The sequence below is a fragment of the Cynoglossus semilaevis genome, chromosome 6 (genome assembly GCF_000523025.1).
Source record: "Cynoglossus semilaevis isolate Cse_v1.0 chromosome 6, Cse_v1.0, whole genome shotgun sequence".
Lineage (NCBI taxonomy): Eukaryota > Metazoa > Chordata > Actinopteri > Pleuronectiformes > Cynoglossidae > Cynoglossus > Cynoglossus semilaevis.
The window spans coordinates 1,685,824-1,699,731 of NC_024312.1; the positions used below are offsets into that span (position 1 = coordinate 1,685,824).

General features: G+C 42.7%; 2 protein-coding genes across 2 annotated transcripts in view; both read right to left on the bottom strand.

Annotated features, from left to right (window-relative positions):
- The window catches only part of LOC103379532 (D(4) dopamine receptor), a 10,184-nt gene extending 1,707 nt beyond the window's left edge, over positions 1 to 8,477 (bottom strand). The window contains exons 1-3 of the mRNA XM_025056507.1: positions 6,031 to 8,477; positions 3,513 to 3,625; positions 403 to 1,056 (exon numbers count right to left, since the gene is read on the bottom strand). Coding sequence (XP_024912275.1) covers positions 403 to 1,056; positions 3,513 to 3,625; positions 6,031 to 6,297 — 1,034 coding nt within the window. The 5' untranslated portion in view covers positions 6,298 to 8,477. The remainder of the gene's footprint in view (positions 1 to 402; positions 1,057 to 3,512; positions 3,626 to 6,030) is intronic.
- Positions 8,478 to 12,993: 4,516 nt separating this feature from the next.
- LOC103379563 (homeodomain-interacting protein kinase 3-like) overlaps positions 12,994 to 13,908 on the bottom strand; it is a 25,841-nt gene continuing 24,926 nt past the window's right edge. Inside the window, exons 19-20 of the mRNA XM_017032783.2 lie at positions 13,687 to 13,797; positions 12,994 to 13,160 (exon numbers count right to left, since the gene is read on the bottom strand). Coding sequence (XP_016888272.1) covers positions 12,994 to 13,160; positions 13,687 to 13,797 — 278 coding nt within the window. The remainder of the gene's footprint in view (positions 13,161 to 13,686; positions 13,798 to 13,908) is intronic.

Here is a 13,908-nt window from a genome sequence, read left to right on the forward strand (position 1 = left end):
GGGGGGGTGAGGGGGGCAGCTGACTGTGTCCTTCTATGGTGTCTAATCCCACAATGATAAGGTGAAAAAGTTGAAGTGTGAAAACATGGATTATGATGGAATTTCCCAGGAGACACAGAGGGTTAGGACAAACATCTGGACCTGGTTGGTCCAGATAACAACTTAGTGGTTGGACTGTCTTAATTAGAGGCTTTCTAATTAATTAATCACATTTAAACATATCTGTATTAGTGCTGGTGTCTGTACCAGGGCTGTCGTAGCTAACGTTAGCGCTGGTGTTTTCCAGAGTTATCAGTTTGCTGGTAATTATTTTTGTCATTTTTCTGTAGGTCATTTAAATGAACACAATAAAGTTAAATATACGGACCTGATCTGATTGGTTCACTGCTAATTTAGAGCCTTTAACCTCCAGAACAGCACCCACCCACGTGGCTGACTGGGAAGAGAAGCTCACCTACAACAACAGGAAGCACCTTCATGGCCTTCCTCTCACGGCTGTTGATCTTGGCTCTCTTCCTCCTCTGCTGAGGGCAGTTGTGGAATTTGATCTCAGCAAAGCTGACGGTTCTCACTGGTCCGTCTCTGTAGTCCGTGGAGTGGAAGTTCTGGTCCACGGATATGAAGTTGGACTGTTCGTCTGGAGTCTCCGTCAGTTCCCTCTCTATGATCGGGGGCAGAGGTGGAGGCAACGAGGCCAGCGGCGGCAGAGAGGCGGCGACGGCGGCGGCCTCCTGCAGCTTACGACACGCCTGAATACTGTTCCTCAGCTTGGCTCTGCGGGCCTCTTCCCAGCGCCGGAGCCCACGGAACATTCCACAGTACAGCAGCAGCATGATGGGACAGGGGATGAAGAAGGAGCAGACGGAGGAGTAGATGACGTAGTCGTCGTTCTCCAGTTTGCACTCTCCGTGGTCACGACCGGGCACGTTGTTGATGCCGAATGCGATGGGCGAGGCCACGGCCACGGCCAGGACCCAGGTGGCCGACAGAAGGACGGTCTGACGCAGGTCCACGTGCTTCCTGTTGTAGTTCAGAGGGATGGACACGGCGATAAATCTGCAGGACAGACGACGAAACGTTAGATTCTTCAGCACTTTTAAGACACGACAAAAATAAAGACAATAACAGTAGTCCGATTTACACAAGTCCTATTTTTTTTATATCAATCCCAGTTTTCCATGTGTGCCATGGTCCTGCAGGAAACAAAGAGGCTGCGGAGCCACATGTGGATCAGGAGCCTATATTAATCCCAGTTTTCCATGTGTGCCATTGTCCTGCAGGAAACAAAGAGGTTGCGGAGCCACATGTGGATCAGGAGCCACAGGTTGCAGACCGCTGGGCTAGAGCGATAACCACCTTTTCACCGTGTGGCGCCCACGGCAGCATCAGAACAGTTTCTTTATTCAACTTCCTCTCCGCTGACGGAGCGGCGTGTGACGGAGACTCATCAGTGGAGTTCACACCATTAATGACAAATTAATTGCACAAAAGGAAATGACGTTAGTTCCACCTGCAACTGTGAAGGTCCACCGTGAAGACCGAGGTCTAACGCCAGGACTTTTCCGTGCGTCGTGGTCCGGTGGTCATTTTCGCGGCTGACCGTCCACTACAGCCCGTGATATTTACACTCCAACAAACACCACATTTGACTTTCTCCCACGGCCCGGCCTGCTGCAGCTTTAATGAGTCACTAACCTTCAGCAGAAACATAATTCCATTTCTGAAAATGTCAAAGTCTTAAGCAGAGATTAACGAGACCAAAACTGCTGTTATTGTATATTTCTGGGATACATTTCCTCTGAACCGGTGAAAACACCTTTGTCAGTGTGAACTCAGATGTGGGAAGGGGCGTAGCTTTTCAATGATGTAGTTAAGTCTTCTAACCACCAGGGGGACCAAGCACAGGTTTTGCAGATCTTTTCAGTTTGAGAAGATTTTTAACAACATCATTAAACATTTACCACAGAGTTTACAGCCTTCATCTCCTGTGTGAGGTCTTTGATGTCCAACATTACATAAATTATCCCATTTATGAATTAATTAATGGGAAAATGGTCTTGAATTTAAAGGCCGCCTCGTGAACGATCTGGATTTAATCAAATATTTAAACCTGTAATTTTCCGGCTGTCAAGGGATTCATGGTTATTAGATTAAAGTCAGGATGTCCGATAATATCAGCTGATATTAGCATAATTATGTAATATCTGTAAGGATCATTTTTGTAAAAATATTTCTGGGGATAAACACCTGTATATTAAAGTAAAAGCCTCTAGATGGCAGCATTGCAGCTCATTTACTTAATACAGTGGTTTGTACAGATAAATAAATAAATATTACCAGACCTGCATTGATGTTGGAATCGGAAGTGTAAAACTAGCACGTCAGGCTAAAACAGTGATCAGTAGAACTGGTGAGTTGATGAGGCTGATGACTCAACGCTCCCCCTGTAGGTCACAGGACTGGGCTACGTGAACTCTCTCATTATTCTGACCCAGACATTCAGTGAAACCTCTAAATGCCTCAAAAAGCATCAGACCACCAGCATCACTCCACGTTAACTGCGAAGCTCCCATCAGTCTCTGGTGTAATCATATTTCCCAGAGTCAGGACAGCAGATCTGATGAGCTGCCTGGGGCCGCGGCCCAGAGTTCCATCCTTAAACATCAGCCCGCGGTCGACGTAATCTGATTGAGTTGAAGTAACGAGAGCAGAGAGCAGCTGGCAGTTCGTCACCGCGGACACATCCTTGGTTTGAGACGTTAAAATGTTGGGACTCTGATGCTGATGTTCCTTCTTTTTTAAGCTCTTACAGGCTTCAGACCCTCTGACCCCTGGAGATCACTGAGCCCCCGCTCCTCTGTTGAGCCAACCCAACGTTGAATAGGATCAGAACCACAGACTGAACATGAGGAGTGGACTTAGCCATCAGTGCACTTCACTTCAGTCAGTGACGTGTCTTTGTTTGTGGATTCTGGTAAATTCCACATCATCCCTGAAGCTGATTCTCGGTCGTGTGTTTGGTTTCTGTCCTGTTTACTTTACCCTCCACACAAATACTAGAAGCTGCAGAGACAGAGACGTGGAGACGGTCGGGACAGTTTGGTCCTTCACATTTCTGTACAAAACCTGGGCCCAGATATAAAGAGGAGTTCTGAAACATGGACGTCTGACTCCACCCCCACCACCCAGTCAGCCAATCACAGACTGATTGTCCTCCACTGTGACAGAGACTCAGGTGACTCCAACAGTTCCTCAGCAGCAGGTAATCAGAACCCTGGTACTTTCAGTTATGCTGATAAGCAGAGAGAAACTTCAAGAAAATTCATAAAATATTACTTATGTATTTGTGTAGTAAATTAAACAGTATCTCCTTCAGTCCTGAAGTACTGACAACATGCAGAACTGCAGTTCACACTCACTCCTAAACACACACATTATTACTGTCATTACTGTGAATATGTCACACTGCTACATCATCATCATCATCATCATCATCAGCCGTCCGTACCAACCTGTCGATGCTGATGGCACACAGGTTAAAGATGGAGGCAGTGCACAGCATCACGTCCATGGCCATCAGAGCGTCACAGATGGTGGTGCTGAGGGTCCACACGCCGTCCTGGAACTGGGGCACACACACACACACACACACACACACACACAGAATCAGGTGAAGCATTGTAACACACAAACGATTTTATTTTAAAATATTTCTTGACCACGTCAGCTTTGTCTAAACCTCTGAACACTGAGCAGCAACTCCAGCAGCAACTCCTGTCGACAACAGTTGCTGTGTTGACAGAGCAATTAAGTGAAATTGAATAATTTCCCACGGTTCACCTAACGATCTCTCACGGCCCAGTAGTGGGCCACGGCACAGGGGTTGGGAATCACTGAGGTTCAGTACTGACATCAGCGTCTGTGTCACTGCTTCACTACAGACCAGAGTGTGAAGTTCAACTACAGCGGCTCAAAATAACGTTCTGACGTTTGTAACTGCCCCCCCCCTCGACCATCATCACCCCTCGCCCCCCCCTCGTGCGTTCCATCACCTTCACCCATGGTCCCATTTCTGCTCCACATATTTGTCATTACCCCCTGAGCTCAGAGAACATTCTCATCCTTCACTCTCTGCCAAACCCCCTCGTCAGTCTCCAGCTCATCTCTCCTCCTCAGTGTGACCTCACAGGATTTTTTTATCGTTATTAACCTTGTTTCATTTTTCTCTTTGTAAACCTGACAGTCAAACGTCCAAAACTGAGTCTGGAGATATATGTACGTAAATGTAAATGCTGAAGAATCCTTATGAACCAAAGCCACTCAAACAGTTAAAAACACATCATTATTTAATCAAACGCCTCCGGCATCGTGAGGAGTTTGAAACAGATTCCTTTTCACTTCTTCGCTGCAACAGCAGTGAATTCACCAGAACTAATCCATCATCCATCAATTAAAGCATCAGCCCAGAGATTAACGCCACAGTTAATGATTTAAAGAGGCTTTTATGAAATTAGATACACTGAAAAATTTAATTTCACCGGCAAGAAAACTATGTTTTTAATTGGAAATGCCAAAAACAAACAGGAATTAAACTGAATCAATTAACGACCCCTTAAAATTATCCGTTAAAGATTATTGATTTTTTTTTTCACTAGTGCCAAAACCAGATTTAAAAATCCACAAATCCATGTTAAATTTAGGCAAAACTATTCAACATTTTGTTTCTTTTGTGGTACAAAATAATTTGATCTGCTCGAAAACAACAACAACAACAACAACAGAGTAAATTCATCAGAGTTTCTCCTCCTGGAGGCTCCTCCAGTATTGATGAGGAGACGTCCAATCAGACGCAAGATGTTTTGCCCAAAGGAGGAAAAATGCTTCCATGATATAAACAGAAATATTCTAAAAATTCATAGTAAATCAGTCTGCATGAACTTTATGTAAATCACTAGGGTGGAAAGCTGAGTTCATTTTTATAAAAAAAAAACAGTGCTGCATGATGGGAAACATAAACAGCAGTGATTTGACCAGAAGTCAAAATAAATAGCTTTCTTCTTGACATTTGTTGATGGAGTTGCAGCAGCAGCAGCAGCAGCAGTAAATGATTATGTACCAAATATTCTGAACTCTGTATTCCAAACGCTGGAATTTTTAATTATGTACCAAATATTCTGAACGCTCTTTTCTCTGTATTCCAAATGCTGGAATTTTTAGGCTGTAAGAGCCGGGAATCGAACCCTTGACCTTACACTTAGAAGGCCTGCACTGCACACTGCTTACTTTTTTGCATTATTAGTGTCTTCTTTTAAATATCGTCCGTAGAGGGAGCCGGACACTTTTGTCTAATTCTGGTGAAAGGATCTGAAAGGAATTCAGAGAAAAGAGTCAGCGCTGCAGTCACTTCATTCAATTATCCAGTGATTACTACAAAAACAAAGCCCTTAAAACACAGACAGGTGTGAGTTAAAGGTTAATGAACCCAAATCTGACGGGGAGAAAGAAGCTGATGAATCTAAAATATCTGGAACTAATTAAAATCCCTCCCTTTAAAAGCTGTGGTGAGTTTAAAATGATCATGTGTGTCAGGTGATTTATAAGGTGTAGGTGTGAGTGCAGTACATTTACAGGACGGCAGGGGTTAGACTGAGGTGAAAGGACACCTGTGTGTGTGTTTAATAAACAGACCTGACATCAGGGCTGTTTTTGAAGGAGTTCCAACCAAAACAGACAAATTTTAAATGTAAATTCAGACTCAGTTCAGTTTTTAAGTTTCACAGATGATGAAACTCTGAAAACATGATCCTAGAAAATAACAGACGGTAAATAAATCAGCATCTTCAACTCCTCCACCAAATCTTTTGTCTGCAAAATTACAAACTGCAAACTATTAAAGAACATTCCGGAACATTTGATCTCCCTGAGGAACTAGAGTCAGTCATTGATGGTCCTGAAACACACCTGTGGTGACCAGGTGTCTCCTGTCGTTTACCTGCTGACCCCCACGGTGACCTGCTGACCCCCACTCACCTCGGAGTAGACGAAGAGCGGCAGCACCAGCACCGCCAGCATCAGATCCGCCACCGCCAGACTGACGATGAAGTAGTTGGTGGTTGTCTTCAGCGCCTTCTCCGTCAGGACGCTCAGACACACCAGCAGGTTCCCGCCGATGATCACCACGATCAGCAGCACCCCGAACACCAGAGCCGGCACGTTGGTCCCGGTCACCGTCCTCGTCCCCGTCCCCAGCAGCTGCGTCTCCTCCAGCTCCCCCGACACACTCAGGTTGGCCGCCATCTCCGCACCGACTCCCCCGCTCCGTCGCGGCGGTCGGAGCCACAGCAGCAGCAGCGATAACAGCGGCAGAAGCGGCGTCGGTGCCACGGGGCTCTCATGGGTGCAGAGCCGGAGTCTGGAGCTCGGTCTGAGGTTCCATTTCCCGGGCCGTCTGTGGCTCTCCCGTGCGTAATTACGCAGAGCTTGCAGGTGAAGCAGGTGGATTAACGTTCATTTAGTCCAATAAAACACACGTTCTATACATCAGTGCTGAAGTAGGTTCGTCGATCGGCTACACATGAAAACATTTTGGTCCAAAAACATTTTTTAAAAACTCTTTTGATGAAGAAAAAGAGACATAAACCAAGAGGAGGCGCTGCCGCCGCCACAGCACCTCCGTGTGTTTGGACAGTGGACAGACAGAAAGAAAGAGAGAGAGAGACAGAGAGGGAGAGAGAGAGAGAGTGCGCGCTAAAGGCCAAATGAGCCAATTAAAGCCGCTTATCAGCTGGGCTTGATGGTGTCCTTGAGTCCTTGAGCTCCAGGAGAAAATAATGCGTGAATGCGCGTGTTTGTGTGCACGTGTGCAGGTCCAGTTTACATTTGGATGCACAGCGTATGATACTGTGTGTAATTTACAATGTATTTGGTCAAAAAATTAAAATACATGTGTTTATAACAAGAACGGCTTTCTCTCTCTTTTTTGAAAATTTGTTAACACAATACTGCCCTCTGCTGACGAACACCATGCCCAGCGTGTCAGTTGGAGTTGGAGAGAGAGCTCGGTCTGTGGCTGGGGCTCATTAACTTACGGCAGGGCAGATTTAACTAGTTTAACTTTTGTTTCGTTTTTAGTTCTGATGATCTGCCGTGAGATACTTTTAAAATATCACCGTCTACTGAAGAGAAATCAAAGATGATCAATTCTTCGACTACAGCGAGTGTGAACCAAACTGAAGTGGAAACCTGATCTTGGTGTATGTGTTCTCAAAACGTGGTCATATACAGTATGACAACATATATAAAACGCATATAGTTTGATATTGATATAGAGGCTCCTAAATTAAATGTACAGTAAATTTAAATTTAAAAAAAGATAAATAATTGAGGCCCAAGCGTTGATTCCTCTCTGCTGTTATAACTGATTCTTTCAAAAACCCAATTAGCTAAAACCAGATCAGTTATGACTCTCATTTAATGACACTGTCGTTTAAGTAACGGTCAATAATGTACAAAAACAGTTTTCTCCTCCCTGTCTTAGGTGACATGTCTCCCCCGTGTGGTGGAGTTCAGGTCAGGTGACGTCTGACTCAACTAAAAGTGTAAATGACAGGACGAAATGAATAACCAAAAAACATAATTGAATGTCTGTCATTGGAAGAAATCCATTCCCTGCTGATACATTTATTAATATTAAGGTTGTGTGTGTGGTGAGGAATAGTCAGAGGAGGGGGTGGGGGCAGTATTCATCACACACCTCCTCAGGATAATGAAAACAAACGCGGAGCAGATAGTAGACTGTCGGAAACAGACGTCCAGGCAGGGCTGCTTCATTTCACTGAACATGTTTTAATTTGCAGCAGCGCAGATGAGTCAGCGACTTACAGCTGATTATGATCCTCATCATCATCATCATCATCATCCCAGAATCCGTCTGTTCAACATCCTGCCATGGCTGAAACTGATCATATTAAGATCCTGCAGACACACTGTGTCTCTGGACACGGCACTAGTTATTATTATTATTATTAATACTATTTCCATTATCTGTAAAACGGAATGTCCTTACAGTCAGTCCAACGTCCATTAGTCCCATGGTCAGAATGTCCTTCAACTTAAAAACAAATGTTCCTCTGAAAAAATTATATGTAGAGCAACATGACTTTATATTTGTAATATTAAACTTTACCACAAACGCACACAAACAGTTTGGTTAAAAAAAAAGCAACAAACAAAAAACTACTTTACTGCAAAAAAATCCTCTAAAATGTAATTAAAAGTAACTCAAATTAACTGAATTAGTTTAAACGTATGTATAAAGAAAACGAGTCTTTTGTTGTTAATTTATATGACATCGTTCTGTGGAACTCTGTCGCCCTCTGGTGAAAGCTGAGGGTATTGTCAAGTCAGAATTGACTAAGGACGTAATTTCACTGGAATAAACGATTATGCTGATATCAAAGTAAACATTACTGCTGGGACGTCTGGAATAAATCTGTGTGTGCTGGAACGTCTGGAATAAATTTGTGTGAAAGCAGAGACGAATATTTACTAACAAATCTCCACCAACAAAGAAAATCCGTCGATTTTCAGGTAAACTAACAGGTAAGCTTTAAGTGTTAGGATCGACTTCATTAGGCTAACACGGTACAGCTTGTGGCTGAATCCGGTGAAGTCCACACCAATTTCAAAATACTGGACTATTAAAAACAGAACTGTTATGTTGTCATTACATATACGTGAATATTTTTCAGTACTAGTTAAAACCCCTGAAGCCGAGGACATTTTTCTCCAACTTTTACCCGCAATTCTCATTTGTTCAAAGACCGAACCAGGCTAGCTGCTAATTTAGCACAGCGCTAATGGAACGGAAGCTACGTCATATAATCTGTAACAACGTGGGGGAGACGGTCAGTGAGGTTTGATATAAATAACAATGTAATGTTGAAGTTTCAAACTTAACTTTTTTTTCTTCTGGGTCTGACTGTGGCTCAAACATCGTATATCGTCGACCGGCGGCAACAATTTCCGTTCCACTGCCTAGACATGACGTAGAGAAGTGGGCGGGGCTTGCAGTCACTCGTTACCATAAAAGGTAAAGGCGCAACATGACGTAGGGAAGTGGGCGGGGCTTGCAGTGACTCGTTACCATAAAAGGTAAAGGCGCAGAAACCAGTGTTTTTCTAACATTTAATTTTAGACGTCAAGAAAATATTAATAGAAAATAAATATATAAATAAAACAGTTCGCAAAAATCAGCAGAATTTTTCCTCTTTAAGTTTAATAAATGTTACGTGGCTCCTCTTACTGCCCGACAACCCAAATACAGATTATATTGGAGCTAAGAAACAGTACCAGTACTTTTATTTAAAACATTTTGTTTGTATATATCCCGTTGTGAAGAATCTCCTTTAAAATGAAAGACAACCAACAATGTTTGAAGCAAAAGATTTTTTTTTTAATTCAAAGTGAATCTTGACATAGTACACCATCAATTCATAATTTGACACTCACCAATAAGAGTCACCAAGAAGGACCCGCTTTTTGTGACAAAGTACATAAGGCTTGGTCACATTGAACTCACTGAGAACCAGAGAAGGGGGAGGGAGAAAACGAGCGTAAAACTGGTAAGACGCAGTATTACATCCAAATCACCATTCCCCCACTTCCTCCTATTGTTTTATATTGCACAGTGCAGGTGCTACATGTCAAACTAGTGTAGCATTTTAGGAAAAGAAAACATAAAAAGAAACGGGAAAAAAAAATCATCATAAAGCCACACAAATCTACAGGTGTTCAGAAGAGTAACAGTTGCAAATTTTAGCAATCAGGTCTACATACTTGTGTGTCTAAATACAATAAATGTCAACACGATTACACAGCTGTGGTACAAAAAGAGAAACTCTAGCCTAAAACAAGTCGACGTCAACACACAGATTGTTTTTCAGCCCTGTACCTGAGTGAAATGAGCCAGGTTTGGTGAGTCGGCCACCAGGTGACAAAGCAGACCTGTGTCCAACACTGTCAAAGATCGAGGGGCAACTGCCAACATTTTGTAGATGTATTAAAGTATATGAAGATTTTTTTTGGTCTGATTTGTCACCTAAAGCTGCTCAGCTCTGTGCTTTTTTTATCCTAGTGTTTGATTTCCAAAAAAATATTTTAAAAAATCCCTCAAAATTACATTCTAACCTAGGATATTTTTTAAACTCAATTTAATAATGATAATAATAGAAAAGCTGTGGCTTTACACTATTTGAGGTCACATCCATGAAAAGGCATGTGTGTCTGTAAAATAAAATGTGCATTTTGGGTTTTGGTGTTGAATACATCCCTGAAAATACACATTTTAGCACGTGTGATGCTAACTAAAATGCTAACGTAATGATGTGAGCCTCCAGTGACTGCAGGCAGTTGTGACCAACAGTACAGTGTGGCGTGTCACTGAAGTTTCACTCATTTTCATCTCATCACAGGAGCTGAGCCGAGAGACAGAACGGAGAGAGGACGAGAGAGAGGCCGCGAACCACAGGTTGGAACAAAGAACATGTTCCTTATCAGGCGTAGAAACATCACTGTGCTATAACACACACGCACGCACGGCTAAAATGTGCACACAGTAGATAACTCGGACTGATACACAACATAAAACCCATTAAAATGAAGCAACACAACAAAACCATAACCACACAGCACCACCTGCTGATGACACTTTGGATCTACACTCTGAGTATGATGGACAGGTAAAGCAAGATTAAAAAAAACAAAAACAAAACAAAATAAAACCCTGACGGAAACGCATGCTGATATCGTCCAACAGTAAATAGCTGCATGAAAAGTCATTGTCCATGACCATGACCAGTTTGAATTTGATTTTGGGGGGTGGGGGGGTCGGATTAATAATTATATTGTAATTCAGCAGAACTTTGAACTCTCTGAACTTTGAATTTTTTTGTAATGCCAAAACAAAATAATGATAGAATGTTATTTTGCTGTTAGCAAGAAAGTCTTGAAAATCCTGAACGTCTGATTGTGGGGGAAAAAAAAAATACTCTTCTGGATTTGTCTCTTTCTAATTTTTAAAGGGATTATTTTTTTCTAACCCTCGTTATGGGACGAATAAAGGACTTCTTAATCTTTATCACTAAATTTCTAAACAAAACAAAGTCAACACATCACATGATGCATTAATTATTCTCTGTATCTTTGGAGGTTGAGCATCTCAATCTAAGTTTATTTGGACTTTTTTTTTTTGGGGGGAAAAGTGACCGCTGTGCTGTGCAGCTAACCAAAAGTCTGACATAAAATCACGTGACCGATAAACAAGGCTCAGGAGTTCCACAAACACAAACGGTGGGAGAATAAAGCTGTGCATTTGTGTTTCTCCTCAGTACGGCCACAGTTCTTAGTCAGAACAATAAAACGTGCCTCGACTCGGACTTTTGTCAGGATTAACAAATCAAAGATTGTGTTTCAACCTCCTCTCACTTAAGCTTTGGGAGTTTGGTGATGTGACGAAATAAGGGCTGATCCCAACAGGAGGAATTATGCCGAGACATTTCCGTTGACGCCCGTCGGACGTCAGCGGTTTGAAGAAAGGCACTAGTTGTACAGTACAGATAGTTGCGAATACCAGTCACGGAAAAGACCATTAAAACAACGTCAACACACTGATTACAGAGTCAAAGAGTGCGAACCCGGGCCTACATTTTTCCAATACTGATGCTAAATACACACACGCACGCACACACACACGGGAAACGTACAGACTAAAAAGCCAAAATGATAACAACAATTAAAGAAAAATAAAAATCATAACTTCCGTTACAGCAGTTTACAATCACTTCAAAACAACACAAGCCAACAGACAGAGGCACTAGCATATACAGGAGTAGCATTCAATATAATCTATGATCAAAACAGAACCCACTTCTAACGTTTCTAGTCTCCAGCACTACAATACAGAGGAGGGAACGCAGGCTAGAATGAGATTAGTCTAAGTTCACAGCTACGAAGTGGCAGATCATCAACACATAGCAGCTTATTATCTATACATTCCAGAAAGGATTTAGCCAAACAGCTCAGAAGAATAAAAACCTCACCCTTCTTCTTTAAAATAGAGAGATCTCAGGATACACACACACACACACACACACACACATATATATATATATATTCCAAGGAGAAATATTGCAACAGTGTGCTGGAGGTGAAAAAGGAGAAATAGTATCGACCATGCTTCAGAAATGATTCATGAACAGTCTTTGGTGCTGATTGGAGTAAAAATACCAGTACATATGCCGACAGGAAACACAAAAGCTCTGACTACACGCCGGATCAAATACACCACAACCAACAACAAACAAACAAACAAAAAAAAATCAAGGCTATACATCCACCCTGAAGGAATGTATCAAAACTGATGACAGGTTTCAATACATGGACCAAAAGTTAATGTCACACAAATATTTTAAAAAAAACGATTAAAACCAAATTTACCTCTAACACTTCAGAGCCCAGCGATGATACTGTTAGCAGAAATAGGTTAGTTCAAACACTGACAAGCATTTTAAAGTTAACGTTAACGATCCGTTACATCTTTGTCACTGCCACTCCCAAAATCTACACTGCATCACAGCCACAGTCTAGAATCAATGCAAATAAAAAACAAACAAAAAAACACGATTAAAACACAGCAACCCAGAGGCTATCTAGATTGTATTGCAGTTACAGTAAACAGTGACAATACTGTTATATGAATTAAGTACTATAGTGAATAGAAATCGATTATCAAAATATCAAATCACTCTTTATGTACATAAAAAGCTCATTCAGTCAAAGCCCTAAATGTGCAGCCTCTAAGCTAAAGTAAAACCAAACTACAAAGTCCCACGTTTGCCCACATTCAGAAACAGAACCGTGAGTATCAGCCTTATATTTGTCCAACTAGCCCGTCACGATCAGAGTACGAGGCTTAAGTGCTGAAAGGCCCAGAATTTAGATTTTACAATCTGTGAGCTCCTGAAGTCGACGTTCACGGCCATCGTCGTCATCATCATCATCGTCATCATCATCGTCGTCGTCGACTCTGGTTTTAAGGCACTGGTTAACGGCAGCAGCAGCAACGTCTGCCACCCGAAACACAAAGACAGGAGCGTTGAATCCTGGGTAATACGGACCGGGATGGCTTAACAAACAGATCTGAGCGGCTCACACATGCTACAAGGCAACAGAGATGACGGGGCGGCCGAGTGACCCGCCAGCAACGAGGATAAAATGATGTTCCAGCGTCTAATCAGATGAAGATCTCAGAAACACCACGTGACAGGAGGTAATGTGCAAAGGACATTCTTAATCAACGTTTCCTTACCACCACCACCATCGTCATCATCATCATCATCATTTGTGAATTAATTATGTCTGGTAACGTTCTCTTCTAAAGCTCTGTGGGTCCAGTCCGTCCCTCTGCTGGCTGAAGAGATTCTGCAGGAAGTCTTTCAGATCTGATTGATGTGAAGCTCCTCGTCAAAGAGTCACAGAAGTTAATTCATCTGTCCTCCAAAAAAAACAAAAAAAAAAAAACAACAAAAAACACCCCAGAATGTTCATCATTGTTATATAGTTGTTGTTTTACTGTATTTTAACTCCACTGGTTTCCCTCCTCTTCCTCCTCCTCCTCCTCCTCATCACCATCACAAGTGTCCGTGTTGTGCTCTGCTGCCAACTCTTCCCGCCCAGGTCGCAGCTCCCGTCCATTTTCCGTTGCCCCTCCGCCCCTGGAGGAATTGCTGCGGCGCGAACCTGGACCTCAGATATAGGAGAACTGGGGATGGTGGCTGAGTTTGGTGGGGCTCAGAGGGAAACCTGTGAAGGCAGCCGGGGAGGCCATGAAGGGGTGAGGAGGGGGGGGGA